This window comes from Littorina saxatilis, linkage group LG16 (assembly GCF_037325665.1).
Source record: "Littorina saxatilis isolate snail1 linkage group LG16, US_GU_Lsax_2.0, whole genome shotgun sequence".
Classification (NCBI taxonomy): domain Eukaryota; kingdom Metazoa; phylum Mollusca; class Gastropoda; order Littorinimorpha; family Littorinidae; genus Littorina; species Littorina saxatilis.
The window spans coordinates 26,943,084-26,965,355 of NC_090260.1; the positions used below are offsets into that span (position 1 = coordinate 26,943,084).

General features: G+C 44.1%; 1 protein-coding gene across 1 annotated transcript; it reads left to right on the top strand.

The window, feature by feature from the left end:
• The first annotated feature begins 86 nt into the window (after positions 1-86).
• Positions 87-20,412, top strand: LOC138950720 (serine beta-lactamase-like protein LACTB, mitochondrial). Its single transcript, XM_070322442.1, has 7 exons — positions 87-805; positions 3,427-3,493; positions 4,169-4,359; positions 6,478-6,751; positions 7,813-7,978; positions 16,427-16,605; positions 17,172-20,412. The coding sequence occupies exons 1-7, from the start codon at positions 197-199 to the stop codon at positions 17,651-17,653; spliced, it is 1,968 nt and encodes a 655-aa protein (XP_070178543.1). The 5' UTR covers positions 87-196; the 3' UTR covers positions 17,654-20,412.
• Positions 20,413-22,272: the final 1,860 nt, after the last annotated feature.

The following is a 22,272-nucleotide window of genomic DNA, read 5'->3' on the forward strand; positions in this document are numbered from 1 at the left end:
CTTCTATCTTTAACTGGTTTGCACTTTGCTTTATCAGAGACCTTCACCTTGGCCTACTTTCCGCGCACAGTGTGTACTTTTATCAATCGTCTTTGCTACTGAGACAACTGGAGAACTCTTACAAAGTCCATTGTCTGACTGCGTAAATGCTATTTGATAAAGACTGTGGGAAGCAGATTTGATAGTGCAAGTCACCATGCTACGAATCACGTCTTCTCGCGCAAAAGTTGGTCTGAATTTATGCGCTAATCGTGGATTTCCATCGGGGAGCCACACAAACGTCCATGTCATTGTTTGCATCAAGCCCTATCTGAAATCGAAAGTTGAAACTTGTGCTTTGTTCTCCGCTGCGTCGACGGATTTTCTGTCTTCTGGTCGATGGTATTCGACTCTTCAACACTCTAAAAATGTGTGTGCAGCACCTAAGGGATCATTTTTTCAGCATCCTTCTTGGCCTGCTAAACCAGACCATTTTGCGTGGTGCAGCCTCGGGAACGCACTCCTGTCTGACGTTCAGCTAAGGAACAGTTATTCTTCACAGCAACGAAATGAAAAGGACAGTGCTTTGGGTCCAATATGGAGTCACTACAAACACTATGGTGCAGGGAGCTTTATTATTGCAGCAGTTGTTGTTGGTGCAACAGTGTTCTTTCTGAGCAGAAGCAGGTACAATTCAAATGAATCAGGATGCGAGGCAGAGGACGCAGGAGATGCGATGAAGATGGTGAAACAAAGACGGCCAGGCAAGTCACTGTCACTGAAGGAAGCCATGGAGCAAGCCACAGACTTGTGCCAGAGAAGGAAGGTATCAATTGGTCATTAAAATTGAATTTCATTAATCATTTTCAATGGTTTTGGAAGAGGCAAACTTTTAAAATGGAACCCTCCTTTTAAGAACCCTCCTTTTTTTAGGCAAAAAAATGAGAAAATTAGGCCTTAAAAGAGGGAATTCTTAAAAATAAAATGGGGATACATTTACACAATCATGCAGAGACACATGGGCAGGCTTGCATGCACAAGTATATTAATTTTAAGGCAAAAATAAAATTTGTTTCCTATGACAAGGCCTAAAACATTAGGGCTGGTAGGTCTCGGTGACCTTTTTATATTTAGTCAAGTTTTGACTAAATATTTTAACATAGAGGGGGAATCGAAACGAGGGTCGTGGTGTATGTGTGTCTGTCTGTCTGTGCGTGTGTGTGTGTGTGTGTGTGTGTGTGTGTAGAGCGATTCAGACTAAACTACTGGACCGATCTTTATGAAATTTGACATGAGAGTTTCTGGGTATGAAATCCCCGAACGTTTTTTTCATTTTTTTGATAAATGTCTTTGATGACGTCATATCCGGCTTTTCGTGAAAGTTGAGGCGGCACTGTCACGCCCTCATTTTTCAACCAAATTGGTTGAAATTTTGGTCAAGTAATCTTCGACGAAGCCCGGACTTCGGTATTGCATTTCAGCTTGGTGGCTTAAAAATTAATTAATGACTTTGGTCATTAAAAATCTGAAAATTGTAAAAAAAAATAAAAATTTATAAAACGATCCAAATTTACGTTTATCTTATTCTCCATCATTTGCTGATTCCAAAAACATATAAATATGTTATATTCGGATTAAAAACAAGCTCTGAAAATTAAATATATAAAAATTATTATCAAAATTAAATTTTCCAAATCAATTTAAAAACAGTTTCATCTTATTCCTTGTCGGTTCCTGATTCCAAAAACATATAGATATGATATGTTTGGATTAAAAACACGCTCAGAAAGTTAAAACGAAGAGAGGTACAGAAAAGCGTGCTATGCAGCATAGCGTAACCACTACCCCGCTCTTCTTGTCAATTTCACTGCCTATGCCGTGAGCGGTGGACCACGAGTATACGGTCTTGCTGCGTTGCATTGCGTTCAGTTTCATTCTGTGAGTTCGACAGCTACTTGACTAAATATTGTATTTTCGCCTTACGCGACTTGTTTTTTATTTTGGCAGCTTGAATTTTTTTTCAATTGTTTTATTTAGGCTAAAAAAAAAATAGGTGTGGTTAAGGTAACATAGCCAGCAAAAATAGGGTAGGAAGGTAGGCAATCACTTTTTTTTTTTTAACTTTTTTTTCTAATGTGTACAAATTAAACCTACTTGACAGGGAAATAAGTGCTTTCGCTTTCATTGCGTTTTCTGCACTCGTTTTTTTATTTTATTTATTTATTTTTAATTTAAATTTTTTTTTTTTTTTTACAAATGTAATAAAAAGTTATAGGGTCGGCCCCTAAAAATAGGGTAGGTCGGGTTACCGTAACCACACCTATTTTTTTTTTAAGGCCTTACACAGGCACGTGTGGCTTTAAGTTCCATTGGCCAAAAATTGTGGGAGCTGTGTCACCTTTATGTCAGAGAAGAATAACTTCTCATGTTGAATCTTAAAAATCAACTTTTAACATTTTAACATTTTGGCCCGAAGGAAGGAGAAGTAAGCTTGAACTTGATCTTGTGTATTGAATTAAATCCATCAGCTTTATGTGTGTGTGTGTTTGGGAGTGCAGGGTTCGACACTAGCGGGGGCGGGGGGCGGAACGCCCCAGAGTTTTGTGTTCCGCCCCAAACATTGCCGAAGCTTGGGGCCCACTCCGCCCCAGGATAAATTCCAACAATGACAAACCGAAAATTCTAATGCCAGCAGAGCCAATCACTAAAAATCGCCAGTCAAAGTCGTCACTGAAATTTGCGTTACGATCAATGCCGCAGTCAAGAAAAAAACACATTCAAATCGTCGAAGGACAATGTCGTAAGGGAAATAACTCCCAGATTGCGCTCTTTAGCGTGAGAGATAAGTATCGCCTTCAAATGCCAAACGCAAAATGTGGCGACACATCCCTGGTGTAAAAAGACATGGAAATGAAGATGAAGAACAGGGTGGAGAGAAACGAAAAAAGGAGACCGATGCAGCCAAAAGCGCGAAGCGCTGTCGTAATTTCAATGTCAAATGGTTGAAAGAATTTCCCTGGCTTCAGTACGATGAAGAAAAACAGACAATGCATTGCCGCACGTGAATACTGAGAGTGGGCCCCAGATTTTTTTTTCCGCCCCAGCAATTTCCATCTCTGGGGCCAGTGTGGCCCCAGGCCAAATAAGTTAGTGTCGACCCCTGGAGTGTCTGTATGTGTGACTACTGACCGAGTATGCACATACTGGCTCATAGGTGCTGGTTTTTAATCTGTGTGTCATTTATTGCTGTAATTACTTAGTGTATGCAAGTCTGTCTGTCTGTCAGTTACGCCATTTAGCATCAAGACAAGGTACATCACCATTGATTTTTAGCCAGGCCTGAGTCCAGGATGAACAGATCTATTTTCCAATGTCGTCATCAGCGGAATATACATGTATGTATGTATGAATTTGAAAGATGACTACGTTGTTGTTGTCTTTTTTCAGGATGAATGTGGTTCGCCTGGTCTTGTGGTGGCTGTCAGTGTGGATGGTCAGCTTGTTTGGACACAAGGTAGATGTTTAATAAGATTTCCTCACACATAATCCCCCCCCCCCCCCTGCTGTTATATATATATATATGCATATTGTAAACATTTCAGAAATATGGGAATGTCAGTAGACACTAAGACAGTACAAGAAAACCTCTGATGTCCCAAGAACAATGTCCTCTTTTCTCTGACCGACCAACAACGACTTTCATCTCAGTTTACCCATGGCAACTGTGTGTACTGAATCACTGATGCCTAGCTGCCTCAACTCTTGCTCGCGCAACTGTGAGCAGTGGGTGTCTCTGTTACAGTGTTAGGGATCCGTAATGTGTGATTCCCAATGAAGAACCCCTCCATTTTACAACCAATTTTTCTTGACATTTTGAAATTGAAGGTCGTAACTGGGAGGTTTTGCTGTGTTTACAAAATTCCTACATGTATGTCAGCTATTTGAGAGCTATTTGAGTACATGTTGTAAAAAGAATGACAGAATTTTCTTGTTCTGTGAGTGAGAATTTTTTTGCAAACACATGTGTATTTATTTGTTTCTTGTGTGTGTGTGTGTGTGTGTGTGTGTGTGTGTGTGTGTGTGTGAATGAGTGTGTGTGTGTGTGTGATATGTGTACGTGTGCAACCCCCTTCATGCTGCCATTTTAAACAGACAAAAAAATAACTGCTCTTTTTTGCTCATTCTTCAGGTCTTGGTTACGCTGATGTTGAGAATCGCTTACCATGCAAGCCGGAATCAGTTATGCGAATCGCCAGCATCAGCAAGTCTATCACCATGGCTGCAGTTGCCAAGGCGATGGAGAATGGTGACCTTGACCTTGACAAGCCTGTGCAAGCCTATGTGCCTCAGTTCCCTGAGAAGACAGTAAATGGGGAAAAGGTCTGTACATTTGTGCAACTGTGGTATTGCAATTTGCATGCATGTGATTGTGATTGCGAATGCTCTTTGACGATAATGACACAATAATACCATGTATCAATGGTCCAAAGGCACATATGTCCTAGTGGATGATGAATATCAAAACCAATTAATTAGGGTTATAATGTTATTAAACTTAAAGGCACAGTCAGCCTCCCGTAAACCATCACAGACATTGTCAGGCTTTTACACACAGTACAAACACCCTTTCATTTAAACACTCACCGCTTCAGAACATCCTAGGTGCCCTCGTAAAGAGCGATCAATTTTTAAAGAATTTATTTTTGCGTGGTTTATCTTACCCCTCCTCAGCCATCGTGAACCCGTGTGATCCAGTTGCCTTTTTTTCACAATTTAGTCGTCAGTTTGTGATTTCAATGCGACTCGCTGTAAGCTTAACTGCAATAGCACGTTATTGTGTACCTCTGAATTTAAAATGCAAGAAACGGCTGCTAGTCACACAAACTAGAGCAGTGGCGGTTGACCGTTCAGAGGAACTGACGCTATGCAGAACCGTCATCTGCTACGAGAAAGACGTTTTGCGTGACAGGTTTCCGGGCTTTTCTTTTTTTAAGCTTTCAAAACTTTGAATTGTACTGATCCTGTCTTGATGAAAAAGAATTCTTTTATGATTTAAGAATGTTTGTGTAACAAGCTGTCAATTTATTATTTAGATTTGAAAAGTTAGGTCTAGCATCAAAACGAGGCGCCTGATAGTCTGTTCAGATAGTCCACGAAAATAAATTCTTTGAAAATGTCTCACTCTCGACAGAAAGCAGCCAGGATGTTCCCGTTCGGTGAGCGTTCAAATGGAAGTATGCTTGCACTGAATGTAGAGGCTCGGGGAGCTCTGTGATGGTTTACGGGAGGCTTACTGTGCCTTTAAATAGGATTGTTTAAAGTTGGTTATTTGAATAATATCAAGTGTTGACATGAGGCAACATCAGCTGTTCCACTGGGATCACGACTTTGTGATTTCAAACAATTGCAGACGGTGATAATATAAGTACATGTACGTGTACAAGTATGAGGTATACTGATCAGAATGGTTTCAGGCTGATTGGCTGTTGGATTTGACTGTCAGTGTCAGATATAACCTGTCATTTTAATCATTAAATGCCATATTATAAGACCATATTGAAGTGTTTTACTTTTTTTTAACTTTTTTGAGTCACTTTTCTCGGAAACTATCAAAGCGATCCGGCTCATATTTTGTTTAATCGTGACCTCCAATGACCTCTACACTTTAACGATGGTTTCGTTGACCTTTGACCTTTTTCAAGGTCACAGGTCAGCGTCAAAGGAAAAATTAGACATTTTATATCTTTGACAAAGTTCATCGGATGTGATTGAAACTTTGTAGGATTATTCTTTACATCAAAGTATTTACATCTGTAGCCTTTTACGAACGTTATCAGAAAAACAAGGGAGATAACTAGCCTTTTCTGTTCGGCAACACACAACTTAACGTTGGGCTTTTCTCGGAAACTATAAAAGTGACCGGGCTCAAATTTTATGTGAACGTGACTCCCAGTGACCTCTACACTTTGACGTCTGCTTTGGTGACCTTTGACCTTTTTCAAGGTCACAGGTATGTCTTGAAGGAAAAAAATTGAAATATCATATCTCTGAAACTATTCATCGGATTTGATTCAAACTTTATAGGATTATTCTTTACATCAAATTATTTACATCTGTATTGTGTTGTGAATAGCAATTTCTTCCTGTCCATCTGATGCCTCATATAATATTCAGAACTGCGAAAGTGACTCGATCGAGCGTTTGCTCTTCTTGTTTTAATATTCCTTGATCTAATGCAGCTCCCTGTTTTACACGACACATGCACCTGTCAAACTGTGAATACAGGTAACAGGTATCAAAACGAAGGACACTGCCAAAGAAAACGCATCATTATTCACTGTAACTTCGATTTTTGCTTGCAGGTAAAGGTGACCACAAGACAGCTGGTGCCACAGTCAGGCATTCGTTACTACAACAAAGATGACTTCAAAACGAAGGTCACTGCCAAAGATATTACATCATCGTTCACCTGATTCACTGAACAGACTTCGGTTTCAGGTAACAGTTACCACAAGGCAACTGGTGTCACACCTGTCAGGCGTTCGTCACTACAGCAAGGATTACTTCAAAACAAAGGACGCTGCCAAAGATAACGCATCATCTGCCACCACTACAGCCCCCGCAGTTCCAGCAGCGGAGAAGAAGAATCCCTCCAAAACGCTGGCAGTAACGGGAGAGTTTTTGCTGGAGGAGTACTACATCAAAGACAAACTGGACTCCACTGAGTCGGCCCTCGCTCTGTTTAAAGATGACCCTCTTGTGCATAAGCCAGGTCTGCCTTGTGTTTGAGCTTGAAGTGTTGGTTTCTCTGAAGAAGAAACTTGTTGTTTCTTAGTGTCTGCCTCTGTCTGTCCATCGTTCTCGCTCTCTCTCTCTCTTTCACTCTCTCTCACTCTCTCTCTCTCTCTCTCTCTCGCTTTCTCTCTCTCTCTCTCTCTCTCTCTCTCTCTCTCTCTCTCTCTCTCTCTCTCTCTCTCTCTCTCTCTCTCTCTCTCTCTCTCTCTCTCTCGCTCTCTCTCGCTTTCTTAAGGACAGGTTGCTTGCAACGTAGTACAATATATTACCTTACTGGGAGAATGCAAGTTTCCAGTACAAAGGACTTAACATTTCTTACATACTGCTTGACTAAAATCTTTACAAAAATTGACTATATTCTATACAAGAGACACTTAACAAGAGTAAAAGGAGAAAAGAATCCGTTAGTCGCCTCCTAAGACATGCTGGGGAGCATCGGGTACATTCTTCCCCCTAACCCACGGGGGGGTGAAGAATTAACAAATTTCCTTGTCTTGCGTCTCTCTTCATTACACCCCCCACCCACCCAAAATGTGTAGTTAAGGTAATCCATCCTAACCTATTTTTCTGCTAAGCCTAAACTTTTAAATCAGGTCAACACTATTTTGTTCGTGTCCTTATTGAATCTGTCTTTAGACAGGCACAAAGACCTAGTGGATAAGATGCTGGCCTTACATGAAGAAGGTCGCATGTTCGAATCCAGACCGCATCTGGTGGGCTAAGGGTGGAGCATTTTCCTATCTCCCAGGTTAATTTGTGTGACTTCTTCCCCCTTCCTGTGTACACGCATACATGACCAAAAGCGCACACAAAATATCCTGTAATCCATGTCAGAGTTCAGTGGGTTATTAAAACACGAAAATATCCAGCATGCTTCCCCAGAAAGTGGCGTATGGCTGTCTAAATGGAAGGGTAAAAATGGTCATACACTTAAAATCCCACTCGTGCAAAAAACATGTTAACGTGGGAGTTTCAACCTTATTGATGAAGAAGAAGAATCTGTCTTTAAAAAGTATATTTTGTCAGTATATTTTTCAGACTCCAAGTTTCTGTACACAACTCACGGCTGGACGCTGATAGCTGCCGTGCTAGAGGGCGCCACCAAGCGGAAGTTTCCCGACCTCATTCGCCTTCTCATCAGTGACCTTGGCCTTGACAGCACCTACCTGGATGAGAACGAACCTCTCATCTACAACCGCTCCAGGTAAGCAAGGGGAGATTGTGGTCGTGCTTGTTTCAGCAAAGGCCCTTATTGCATCATAATTCATATGCTTTTGTTTTATTTATTCACTGTTGTTTTTTAAATTCGGTGCACCACGAAATAAAGGAAAATACACATGTGGGCTTTTGAGGTGCTCAACCAAAATCATAGTGCCAGCTAGCGATTGACCTCTGAGCGAACAATGTTTTTGTTGTTTTCCACTTCTTATTCTTGTCTGCTTTTACATCCACAATGACAGACCGGCACGGTGGGCCTAGTGGTAAGGCGTCCGCCCCGTGATCGGGAGGTCGTGGGTTCGAACTCCGGCCGGGTCATACCTAAGACTTTAAAATTGGCAATCTAGTGGCTGCTCCGCCTGGCGTCCGGTGTAACAGGCCATTTTCACACATAGTCAGTTTTGACCGGGAGGTCATTCTGGGCTAGCTGATTTTGACCGGGAGGTCATTCTGGGCTAGCCAATTTTGACCCCCCCCCAGTCAGTTTTGACCCCCCCTTCAAACGTTAAGAATAAGTACGTTAGGACCATTTGAAACGAAATATATGTATGTGTGCACAAAATCTGTTGGAAAAATGATCTAAAAAATAAAAAAATAAAAATAAAATTCTAAAAAAAATTAAAAAAAGTTTTGACGCTTCCTATGAAACTTAAAAAAAAAAGTACACTAGGACCTTTTAAAACGAAATGTACGCATAAATGAATGCATCTATGCATCTCCACAAATTTGGGGGGGGGGGGGGTCATTCTGGGCTAGCCCAGAATGACATCCCGGTCAAAATCAGCTAGCCCAGAATGACCCCCCGGTCAAAACTGACTAGGCCAGTCAGTTTTGAACCCCCCTTCAAACTTCAAGAATAAGTACTTTAAGACTTTTTAAACCGAAATGAATGTAAATGTGGACAATATTTGTTAAAAAATTGATATTACAACACACAAAATAAAAACCCTTAATTATAAAAAAAAATTAAAAAAAAAGTTTCGACGCTTCCCTTCAAACTTCAAGAATAAGTACACTAGGACCTCTTAAAACAAAACATACGCATGTATGTATGCATCTATGCATCTCCCCAGGTTTGGGGGGGGGGGTCAAAATCAGCTAGCCCAGAATGACCCCCCGGTCAAAACTGACTAGGCCAGTCAGTTTTGACCTCCCCTTCAACCTTTAAGAATAAGTACTTTAGGACCTTTTAAAACGAAATATATGTATATGAGCACAGTATTTGTTGGAAAAATGATTTTTAAAAAAATCAACAACAAAAATCGAGCAAAACGTACTTTTTTTCAAAAAAAACCAAAAAATGTTTCGACGCTTACCTTCAAACTTTAAGAATAAATCCACTAGGACCTTTTAAAACGAAATGTACACATATAGGTATGCATCTATGCATCCCCACAAGTTTGTTTTGGGGGGGCAGTCATTCTGGGCTAGCCCAGAATGACCTCCCGGTCAAAATCAGCTAGCCCAGAATGACCCCCCGGTCAAAACTGACTAGGCCAGTCAGTTTTGACCTCCCCTTCAAACTTCAAGAATAAGTACTTTAGGACCTTTTAAAATGAAATATATGTATATGTGCACAGTATTTGTTGGAAAAATGATTTTTTTTAAATCGAAAAAAACAAATCGAAAAATACTTACTTTAAAAAAATTAAAAAAATAGAAAAGTGTCGACGCTTCCCTTTAAACTTCAAGAATATGTACACTAGGACCTTTTAAAACGAAATGTACAAATAAATAAATGCATCTATGCATCTCCACAAGTTTAGCGGGGCCCAGAATGACCTCCCGGTCAAAATCAGCTTGCCCAGAATGACCCCCCCCCCCCCCCCCCCCCGTTCAAAACTGACTAGGCCAGTCAGTTTTGACCTCCCCTTCAAACTTCAAGAATAAGTACGTTAGGACCTTTTAAAACGAAATATATGTATATGTGCACAATATTTGTTGCAAAAATGATCTAAACAAATAAAAAAAATATAAAAAAATTAAAAAAAATTTTGACACCTCCTTTGAAACTTCAAATATAAGTACACTAGGACTTTTTAAAACGAAATGTACAAATAAATAAATGCATCTATGCATCTCCACAAGTTTACGGGGGGCCTAGAATGACCTCCCGGTCAAAATCAGCTAGGCCAGAATGACCCCTCCCCCCCCCCCCCCCCCCCCCCGGTCAAAACTGACTAGGCCAGTCAATTTTGACCTCCCCTTCAAACTTCAAGAATAAGTACTTTACGACCTTTTAAAACAAATTATATTGTAAATGTGCACAGTATTTGTTGGAAAAATTATTTTTTTTTTAAATATTAAAAAAAATCGAAAAAAACTTTCTTAGAAAAAAAAAATTAAATAAAAAGTTTCGACGCTTCCCTTCAAACTTCAAGAATAAATACACTAGAACCTTTTAAAACGAAATATACGCATATATGTATGCATCTATGCATCCCCACAATTTTTTTTTTTGGGGGGGGGGGGGGGGGGGCAGTCATTCTGGGCTAGCCCAGAATGACCTCCCGGTCAAAATCAGCTAGCCCAGAATGACCCCCCCTGGTCAAAACTGACTAGGCCAGTCAATTTTGACCTCCCCTTCAAACTTCAAGAATAAGTACTTTACGACCTTTTAAAACAAATTATATTGTATATGTGCACAGTATTTGTTGGAAAAATGATTTTTTTTTTAAATCGAAATTTTTTTCGAAAAAACCTTTCTTTAAAAAAAAAAAAAAAAAAAAAAAAAATAGTTTCGACGCTTCCCTTCAAACTTCAAGAATAAATACACTAGAACCTTTTAAAACGAAATATACCTATATATGTATGCATCTATGCATCCCGGTCAAAATCAGCTAGCCCAGAATGACCCCCCCGGTCAAAACTGACTAGGCCAGTCACTTTTGACCTCCCCTTCAAACTTCAAGAATAAGTACTTTTGGACCTTTTAAAACGAAATATATGTAAAAAAATAAAAATGAATTATAAAAAGTGTCGACACTTCCCTTCAAACTCCAAGAATAAATACACTAGGACCTTTTAAAACGAAATGTACACATATATATATGCATCTATGCATCCCCACAAGTGGGTTTTTTTTTTTTTTTTTTTTTGGGGGGGGGGGGGCAGTCATTGACTGGCCTAGTCAGTTTTGACCGGGGGGTCATTCTGGGCTAGCTGATTTTGACCCCCCCCCCCCCCAAAAAACAAAAAAAAAAAATTGTGGGGATGCATAGATGCATACATATATGTGTACATTTCGTTTTAAAAGGTCCTAGTGTATTTATTCTTGAAGTTTGAAGGGAAGTGTCGAAACTTTGTATAATTTATTTTTATTTTTTTAAAGTAATTTCTGTGGATTTTTTTCGATTTCGTTAAAAATCATTTTTCCAACATATACCGTGCACATTTACATATATTTCGTTTTAAATGGTCCTAAAGTACTTATTCTAGAAGTTTGAGAGGGAGGTCAAGACTGACTGGCCTAGTCAGTTTTGACCGGGGGGGGGGGTCATTCTGGGCTAGCTGATTTTGACCCCCCCCCCCCCCCCCCCAACCTGGGGAGATGCATAGATGCATACATACATGCGTATGTTTTGTTTTAAGAGGTCCTAGTGTACTTATTCTTGAAGTTTGAAGGGAAGCGTCGAAACTTTTTTTGTTGTTGTTGAAAAAAAGTTAAGGGTTTTTGTTTTGTTTGTTGTAATATCATTTTTCTAACAAATATTGTCCACATTTACATTCATTTCGGTTTAAAAAGTCTTAAAGTACTTATTCTTGAAGTTTGAAGGGGGGGTCAAAACTGACTGGCCTAGTCAGTTTTGACCGGGGGGTCATTCTGGGCTAGCTGATTTTGACCGGGAGGTCATTCTGGGCTAGCCCAGAATGACCCCCCCCTCAAACCTTAGATATATGTAGTTATATACATATATGCATGAATATTGTTTCTAATCGTCTTAATGTACTCATTCCTTAAGTTTGCAGGAGGGGTCAAAATTGACTAGAGGGGGGTCAAAACTGACTAGCCCAGAATGACCTCCCGGTCAAAATAGGCTAGCCTAGAATGACCGGGAGGTCATTCTGGGCTAGCCCAGAATGACCTCCCGGTCAAACTGGGCTGCTTCAAAATAGGCTGCTACACCGGCATTATGGGGTTAGTGCTAGGACTGGTTGGTCCGGTGTCAGAATAATGTGACTGGGTGAGACACGAAGCCTGTGCTGCGACTTCTGTCTTGTGTGTGGCGCACGTTATATGTCAAAGCAGCACCGCCCTGATATGTCCCTTCGTGGTCGGCTGGGCGTTAAGCAAACAAACAAACAAACAAATCCACAATGACATAGCTGGTGCTATGGCAACCTTTTGATATGTAAACATGGAGTACAGTGGACCCTCTCTTTTATGACCCCCACTTTCTTCTTCTGCGTTCGTGGGCTGAAACTCCCACGTACACTCGTGTTTTTTACACGAGTGGAATTTTACGTGTATGACCGTTTTTTACCCCGCCATTTAGGCAGCCATACGCCGTTTTCGGAGGAAGCATGCTGGGTATTTTCGTGTTTCTGTAACCCACCGAACTCTGACATGGATTACAGGATCTTTTTCGTGCGCACTTGGTCTTGTGCTTGCGTGTACACACGGGGGTGTTCGGACACCGAGGAGAGTCTGCACACAAAGTTGACTCTGAGAAATAAATCTCTCGCCGAACGTGGGGACGAACTCACGCTGACAGCGGCCAACTGGATACAAATCTAGCGCACTACCGACTGAGCTACATCCCCGCCCAGACCCCCAATTTAAGACTTCCTCCCTTTAAGACCTTGCTTTTCTCAGACTTTCTGTTCATGAACTACCCCCCGCGGGTTAGGGAGAAGAATTTACCCGATGCTCCCCAGCATGTCGTAAGAGGCGACTAACGTATTCTGTTCTCCTTTTACCCTTGTTAAGTGTTTCTTGTATAGAATATAGTCAATTTTTGTAAAGATTTTAGTCAAGCAGTATGTAAGAAATGTTAAGTCCTTTGTACTGGAAACTTGCATTCTCCCAGTAAGGTAATATATTATACTACGTTGCAAGCCCCTGGAGCAATTTTTTGATTAGTGCTTTTGTGAACAAGAAACAATTAACAAGTGGCTCTATCCCATCTCCCCCCCTTTCCCCGTCGCGATATAACCTTCGTGGTTGAAAACGACGTCAAACACCAAATAACGAAAGAAAAGAAAAGAAAGTTCATGAACTCTGTAAATTTACCTCCATTTTAAGACCTGATTTTCTCAGATTTGTGGAGGTCTTCCAAGGGGGTTGCCATTGTACTACGAAGGGGGTTGCCATTGTACTACGAAGGGGGTTGCCATTGTACTACGAAGGGGGTTGCCATTGTACTACGAAGGGGGGTGCCATTGTACTACGAAGGGGGTTGCCATTGTACTACGAAGGGGGTTGCCATTGTACTACGAAGGGGGGTGCCATTGTACTACGAAGGGGGGTGCCATTGTACTACGAAGGGGGGTGCCATTGTACTACGAAGGGGGTTGCCATTGTACTACGAAGGGGGGTGCCATTGTACTACGAAGGGGGTTGCCATTGTACTACGAAGGGGATTGCCATTGTACTACGAAGGGGGGTGCCATTGTACTACGAAGGGGGGTGCCATTGTACTACGAAGGGGGGTGCCATTGTACTACGAAGGGGGGTGCCATTGTAGTACGAAGGGGGCTCCCGGGGTGGGAGTTGTTTGCAAGGGGTTGGAATGCTCCCTCCTTATTTGCACATTTTTCATTCTTTTTTTCCTCAGTTTTGTTCTCACTTGAGTGGTGTGTGTTATTGTGTGTGCGTGAATGCATGCATGCCTGTGTGTCCATGTGTGTGTCCACGTGCATGCCTGTGTGTCCATGTGTGTGTCCGCGTGCATGCCTGTGTGTCCATGTGTGTGTCCGCGTGCATGCCTGTGTGTCCATGTGTGTGTCCGCGTGCATGCCTGTGTGTCCATGTGAGTGTCCGCGTGCATGCCTGTGTGTCCATGTGTGTGTCCGCGTGCATGCCTGTGTGTCCATGTGAGTGTCCGCGTGCATGCCTGTGTGTCCATGTGTGTGTCCGCGTGCATGCCTGTGTGTCCATGTGTGTGTCCGCGTGCATGCCTGTGTGTCCATGTGTGTGTCCGCGTGCATGCCTGTGTGTCCATGTGTGTGTCCGCGTGCATGTCTGTGTGTCCATGTGTGTGTCCGCGTGCATGCCTGTGTGTCCATGTGTGTGTCCGCGTGCATGCCTGTGTGTCCATGTGTGTGTCCGCGTGCATGCCTGTGTGTCCATGTGTGTGTCCGCGTGCATGCCTGTGTGTCCATGTGTGTACGTGTGCATGCCTGTGTGTCCGCGTGCATGCCTGTGTGTCCATGTGTGTGTCCGCGTGCATGCCTGTGTGTCCATGTGTGTCCGCGTGCATGCCTGTGTGTCCATGTGTGTACGTGTGCATGCCTGTGTGTCCGCGTGCATGCCTGTGTGTCCATGTGTGTCCGCGTGCATGCCTGTGTGTCCGTGTGTGTGTCCGCGTGCATGCCTGTGTGTCCATGTGTGTGTCCGCATGCATGCCTGTGTGTCCATGTGTGTGTCCGCGTGCATGCCTGTGTGTCCATGTGTGTGTCCGCATGCATGGCTGTGTGTCCATGTGTGTGTCCGCGTGCATGCCTGTGTGTCCATGTGAGTGTCCGCGTGCATGCCTGTGTGTCCATGTGAGTGTCCGCGTGCGTGTCTGTGTGTCCATGTGTGTGTCCATGTGTGTGTCCGCGTGCATGGCTGTGTGTCCATGTGTGTGTCCGCGTGCATGCCTGTGTGTCCATGTGTGTGTCCGCGTGCATGGCTGTGTGTCCATGTGAGTGTCCATGTGTGTGTCCGCGTGCATGGCTGTGTGTCCATGTGTGTGTCCGCGTGCATGCCTGTGTGTCCATGTGAGTGTCCGCGTGCATGCCTGTGTGTCCATGTGTGTGTCCGCGTGCATGTCTGTGTGTCCATGTGTGTGTCCGCGTGCATGCCTGTGTGTCCATGTGTGTGCGTGCATGCCTGTGTGTCCATGTGTGTGTCCACGTGCATGCCTGTGTGTCCATGTGTGTGCGTGCATGCCTGTGTGTCCATGTGTGTGTCCGCGTGCATGCCTGTGTGTCCATGTGTGTGTCCGCGTGCATGCCTGTGTGTCCATGTGTGTGTCCGCGTGCATGGCTGTGTGTCCATGTGTGTGTCCATGTGTGTGTCCGCGTGCATGCCTGTGTGTCCATGTGAGTGTCCGCGTGCATGCCTGTGTGTCCATGTGTGTGTCCGCGTGCATGTCTGTGTGTCCATGTGTGTGTCCGCGTGCATGTCTGTGTGTCCATGTGTGTGTCCGCGTGCATGCCTGTGTGTCCATGTGTGTGTCCGCGTGCATGCCTGTGTGTCCATGTGTGTGTCCGCGTGCATGCCTGTGTGTCCATGTGTGTCCGCGTGCATGCCTGTGTGTCCGTGTGTGTGTCCGCGTGCATGCCTGTGTGTCCGTGTGTGTGTCCGCGTGCATGCCTGTGTGTCCATGTGTGTGTCCGCGTGCATGCCTGTGTGTCCATGTGAGTGTCCGCGTGCATGCCTGTGTGTCCATGTGTGTGTCCGCGTGCATGGCTGTGTGTCCATGTGTGTGTCCGCGTGCATGGCTGTGTGTCCATGTGAGTGTCCGCGTGCATGCCTGTGTGTCCATGTGTGTGTCCGCGTGCATGGCTGTGTGTCCATGTGAGTGTCCGCGTGCATGCCTGTGTTTCCATGTGTCTGTCCGCGTGCATGCCTGTGTGTCCATGTGAGTGTCCGCGTGCATGCCTGTGTGTCCATGTGTGTGTCCGCGTGCATGCCTGTGTGTCCATGTGTGTGTCCACGTGCATGCATGCCTGTGTGTCCATGTGTGTGTCCGCGTGCATGGCTGTGTGTCCATGTGTGTGTCCGCGTGCATGCCTGTGTGTCCATGTGTGTGTCCACGTGCATGCCTGTGTGTCCATGTGTGTGTCCGCGTGCATGCCTGTGTGTCCATGTGTGTGTCCACGTGCATGCATGCCTGTGTGTCCATGTGTGTGTCCGCGTGCATGGCTGTGTGTCCATGTGTGTGTCCGCGTGCATGCCTGTGTGTCCATGTGTGTGTCCACGTGCATGCCTGTGTGTCCATGTGTGTGTCCGCGTGCATGGCTGTGTGTCCATGTGTGTGTCCGCATGCATGGCTGTGTGTCCATGTGTGTGTGCGCGTGCATGCCTGTGTGTCCATGTGTGTGTGCGTGCATGCCTGTGTGTCCATGTGAGTGTCCGCGTGCATGCCTGTGTGTCCATGTGTGTGTCCGCGTGCATGCCTGCTGTTGACGTTGCTGTCAGACTGTTGGCCTTCCTAATATTTAAAATTGTGATCGACTCATTTATTAACCTTATTTCTCAGATAATTAAAAAAAAAAATTGCAGATTCTACGTCAGGAACAAGAACCACCACCTAGAGAACGCGCCCTATGTGGACTGCGCTTACAAGTACGCTGGGGGCGGGATGTTGTCAACGGTTACCGACCTGGTCCACTTTGGCAACGCCATGCTCTACAGCTACCAGTACAGAGAGGCTCATGGCAGTCAAACCGCACAGAAACAAGGTACATTAAAAACCTCGCAGTTGTGACCTTCAAAAGTTAAATTGTCTGGAGAAATTGATCGTAAAATGGAGGGGTCTTTATTGGGAATCGCACGTCTTGGGCGCCAGCCCCTCAACCTGAACGCGATTACAATTCCGGGTCATTTCATTAGAAGGGATGTAATGAGATCAAAGTCGTTTTTGGCTCTTTGTTGGTGTGTTAGTCTGAACGTGAGTGCAAGAAAACAGCAAAACTTGTCGAAGCTGAAGAATGTGCTTTCATGACAGTATGCAAGGTCTGAAACTTCTGCCTTGCATTTTTTTCTAAGCTAGTTATGCAAATTTTAAAATCCGAAGTAATCAACCAGTAACTGGAAAAGTAGCAGAATATTAGCTATTGCAAATCATTCCCCTGTAAAACATAGTATTGTTGCCTAAATGGCAAGGGGTGAGGTGGGGGGACGAGCATACAAATTAAAGCCCTGGGAATTACAGCCCAAGAACACAGAAGAGCAAGAAATAATAATCAAATTACTCGAGTTCATGCTCTGCAGAGCAACATTAACAGGATTGTGCATTGTGTTTCAGACAGCAAAACCGCTCCTCCCAAAGACATAAACACCACTCCACAACCCAGGAATGCTGTGACACCTACATCGGGCATGCATCAGCCTAGCAGCGACCTTGGCTCTGCACATCACTCTTGCAACCTGCCTGGCTACCTGAAGCCTGCCACCATGCAGCAAATCTGGCAGCCAGTGGAAAAAACGCAACACAGCAAAGACAACTTGTACGCCATGGGGTGGGAAGTAATGCCAGAAAAACGCAAATTCGGTTTTGGCCGAAGTCAGCCGTTTTATGTGTACCACACGGGAGCTGCCATTGGTGCTTCGAGCGTGCTGCTGATTCTTCCCACCTCTAACAGTGGAGAGGTTGGCAAGGGAGATGATTCTGTCGTGACTCCTCTGAAAGGTGTGACCGTGGCGATCATTACAAACTTGATCAAAGTCAGTCTCACTAAGACAGCTTTGAATGTTGCCAAAGTCTTTGATCAGGTGTCCTTGGACTGATTTGGTTGGGTCAGCATACTGAATTCAAAGCTCGGGAGTTTGTTCGTTCATGGGCTGAAACTCCCACGGCCTTTACGTGTATGACCGTTTTTACCCTGCCATTTAGGCAGCCATACGCCACTTTCGGAGGAAGCATGCTGGGTATTTTCGTGTTTCTATAACCCACCGAACTCGGACATGGATTACAGGATCTTTTTGGTCTTGTGCTTGCGTGTACACACGGGGGTGTTCGGACACCGAGGAGAGTCTGCACACAAAGTTGACTCTGAGAAATAAATCTCTCGCCGAACGTGGGGACGAACTCACGCTGACAGCGGCCAACTGGATACAAATCCAGCGCGCTACCGACTGAGCTTCATCCCCGCCCAAAGCTCGGGAGTAAGACCTCATTGAATGTTTGAACACTAAACTGCCTGGATGGTTCATACATCACACGAAGCAGGCATGGGAATTCTTCTCGGATCCTGAGATTTCTGAGAAAAGCTACTCATTTCAGAGAGGACTGGGTGGCCGAGTGGAAACGCACTTGCGTTCGGAAGCGAGAGGTTGCGAGTTCGACCCTGGGTCAGGGCGTTAGCAATTTTCTCCCCCCTTTCCTAACCTAGGTGGTGGGTTTAAGTGCTAGTCTTTTGGATGAGACGAAAAACCGAGGTCCCTTCGTGTACACTACATTGGGGTGTGCACGTTAAAGATCCCACGATTGACAAAAGGGTCTTTCCTGGTAAAATTGTATAGGCATAGATAAAAATGTCCACCAAAATACCCGTGTGACTTGGAATAATAGGCCGTGAAAAGTAGAATATGCGCCGAAATGGCTGCGATCTGCTGGCCGATGTGAATGCGTGATGTATTGTGTAAAAAAATTCCATCTCACACGGCATAAATAAATCCCTGCGCCTTGAATATGTGCGCGATATAAATTGCATAAAATAAAAATTAAAAAATTAAAAAAATAAATCCCTGAGCTTAGAACTGTACCCACGGAATACGCGCGATATAAGCCTCATATTGATTGATTGATTGATATCAGATGCACCAACATTGTGTGCGTACATTGTTTTATTACTTTTGTTTCAAACAGGACACACACAAAAAAGAAACAAACAAACTAAAAAGCAACCAAAAACTTCAGCACTCTTACTTTGATTGGCACACAAACTGCATGATTTCCTGACAGAGCTTTTTCTTGACATATTCGACAAAACAGTTTACCTATGTTCAGATGGTCTCTTTGCTGTCAAATTCTAACCAACTAGTACAAAACAGGGTCAGCCGTAAATAGTTAACCTTATTAAAAGACGCTCTGTGCGAATTTCCTGTTGTACCGACACCATCTTCAAGTCACGAAACTTTACTTTCCGTGATTGTGGAGGTTTCAGCGGCGACACTGTCATTGGCGCTGTCATTTTCCACAATGATGCTATTGCTAGCCGTGTTTTCCCATGTTCTTGGCCCTAATGTAGCACACGATGGCGTTGAAACGCCAAACGTGTTCAGCTTTTGTTGTTGTTTGGCAGGCTTTAGCTTTTTTTGGTGGCATAATTCGGTGCCGTGCGCTTCCACTCTAACCGAAAGCAAATTAAAGCAGACGCGAGCCTTGGTCAGTTGGAGTTGTCTCCCATTCCCCTAACTTTAGTGTGCTGTAGACGGATGTACGCAAACAGCTCATATCACAAACGGTTCGGAAAACGCAAGATCTGCACTGCACAACTTCAGTGCACAGGCCTGTACGCGAGAGAGCTCGGTCACTTTTTGGAGATTTTTTATCATGAAAGGAAAATTATCAAATAACACGCTGTCCGAAGGAATGGAGTTCTTATCGGACAATGACCGCGCTCATGAATCGGACATTTGAGCCTTTTAATCGGTCTATGTCCGATGTCCGACGCCTAACGACATCCCTGGATTAAGCATAGTCTGTGGGTTAAAGGTGGAGATTTTTCCAATCTTCCAGGTCAACTTATGTGCCGACCTGCTAGTGCCTTACCCCCTTCGTGTGTACACGCAAGCACAAGACCAAATGCGCACGGAAAAGATCATGTAACCCATGTCAGAGTCCGGTGGGTTATAGAAACACGAAAATACCCAGCATGCCTCCTCCAAAAGCAGTGTATGGCTGCCAAAATGGCGGGGTAAAAATGGTCATACACGCTAAAATCCACTCGTGCAAAAACACGAGTGTACCTGGGAGTTTCAGCCCAAGAACAAAGAAGAAGCATGTTCAGTTTAACTTTTAGCTTGAACGGAAGTCTGATTCAGAAAATCTCTTCACGCTAAAAAAAGGTAAATAAATAAAACATCTTGTCAGTTTTGTTCTGGGTCCTCTTACCTGAAACTAGGCATTACATGTAAGTCGTCTCACACTGAATCAACTCAGTGAGGTATAGGGCATGGATTAACAAAATTTAAAAAAGAGAATCAGTGTAATAAAAGAAAAACAACACCCAAATGATGTTTGCTCGTAGACAGGTCTTTGAGACGGGATGCAATTCTAGAAAATTAAACAAGAAAATCAGTTCTGATTCATCAGAATTACAGATATTCACGTACTTCTATGGTTTCAAACTTTGAGATTGTTGTCACACCCAGTGAAAGCAATTACAAAGTCTGAGCGAGTGAAGCAATGGAGGGTTTCAAATGGCTGAATGAAGGCGTACGTGTCAATTTCCCAGGTGCAGCCAAGAAGTTTTAATTGAAATTGTTGTATAATGGTTATCCCCAAACGGCTCGATTTGGACAAATAGATTGGGCTTCCTGTTCATTTGTCTGAGAGTTGAGTGTTTATTCAAAGCATATACATGTACACACACACACAGGCCATAACGTAACATGGTGTCAGAAGTGACTACACACAAGAGATTTACAAGGAATTTCTGTGAGTAAATAACTTTTCCCCGAGTACGCTAGTACAAGGGTCCAGCAGACTTTAATTGTCTGTCTGTCTGTCTGTCTGTGTGTCTCGACTTAACAGCTTATTGCTGGGAAACTACTGGGCGCAGTTCGTTCAAAAGTTGATACACTAACTTGATAATAGGTCCGATTGATCGTATTAAAACTTCATAATGTTACCTGGGACCTAAATGCGAAATAAATCACAAAAACGACTCTTAACGGCGGGCGGAATTCGCGGTGGGATAGAACTGCGGTTCGGCTCATAGAACGGTGCAAGGTCTCGGCCAACCAAGACTATGGCATACTCGTAGCAAAGCCGCCGAATGGTACCGTAAACCAAGAATAGTGACGTAATTACCGTAAAGTACCTTGTAAGCGCCCAGTATCGAGTAAGCGCCCACCCCCCACTTTTAGTCCAAAACCGTGCATAGGGTATAGTACCTTGTAAGCACCCACCCCCCCCCCCCCCTCCACTTTACACCTTTGAAATCAGGGGAAATAAAAATTCCGCACTTGATCTGCTAGTTTTGTGAATGATTGCCCTTTCTTGCAAACCCTATCACGTGTGTCTGCACGCCTTGGATCTAAACGCCTGCAATTCAATGATTACAAGATGCCGCGGATCAAATCGTACACCGTTGCATTTAAGCTGTCAGCTCTTGACTATTTGGATAATAACGCCAATGCCACACACTCACACACACACACACACACACACACACACACACACACACACACACAAAATACTCCCCCCTCCTCTCGCTCTCTCTCTCTCTCTCTCTCTCTCTCTCTCTCTCTCTCTCTCTCTCTCTCTCTCTCTCTCTCTCTCTCTCTCTCTCTCTCTCTGTGTGCCGAAAACAGTCTTTGGCCAAGTAAAATAGACTGCTGCCCATATCCAGAAGACGTACCCCTTGTTCAAGGGAAACAGAGACACAGTGCGGCCGACAGCGGCACCTCTGCAGACAAGAAAAGGATGCGACGACATTTGTCTCCCCAAGCTCTTCTAATGACAATACGAACAAGAAAAACAATGGAAGATGAAAAAAGAAAGAAGATATGATTACGAAGTGATCAAAGATCACATTTCTTACTGAAAACTGCTCGTGCATAGGGTGTAGTACCTAGTAAGCGCCCACCCCCTACTTTGGGTCGGAATTGGTGCACAGGGGGGGTGGGCGCTTACAAGGTACTTTACGGTACGTCACGGTCGAAAGTCTTGGACGTCAATGCCTCCCTGTAGTCTTTTTCTCTCGCGCGGTGTGTGTGTGTGTGTTCATTTTGTGCACATGTGTTAGTGTTACTGTTTGTGTGTGTGTGTAAGAAAGAAAGAGAGAGAGGGAGGGAGTGAGGGAGAGAGAGAGAGTGTGTGTGTGTGTGTGTGTGTGTGTGTGTGTGTGTGTGAATGTCTCAAGAGTACTCGGGTCCAGCGCGAGCGTTTTTTATAATCACGTCTATCGAACTTTTGAAAGTTTTGTAGTCAGTGCAGCCACGTGCGCGCATAGACAGTGATACTGTCCCTAGCCTCAGTATCACTGTCTATGCGCGCACGTGGCTGCACTACAAAACTTTCAAAAGTTTGATAGACGTGATTAAAAGTTATTTACTCACAGGGCAGTTGTGATGACCTAGAAACGCTCGTCACTGATGCGCTAGGTCATCACAACTGCCCTGTGGGTGAGACAGAATGGCGAGAGCGTCAATGTTATCATAACACAGACGTGTGTGGT

Excerpts from the sequence above, each read along its gene's own strand:
- LOC138950720 (XM_070322442.1), top strand. The coding sequence starts at position 197 with ATGCTACGAATCACGTCTTCTCGCGCAAAAGTTGGTCTGAATTTATGC. Across the intron at positions 806-3,426 it reads ACTTGTGCCAGAGAAGGAAG|GATGAATGTGGTTCGCCTGG; the intron begins GTATCAATTGGT and ends GTCTTTTTTCAG. Across the intron at positions 6,752-7,812 it reads CCCTCTTGTGCATAAGCCAG|ACTCCAAGTTTCTGTACACA; the intron begins GTCTGCCTTGTG and ends TATATTTTTCAG.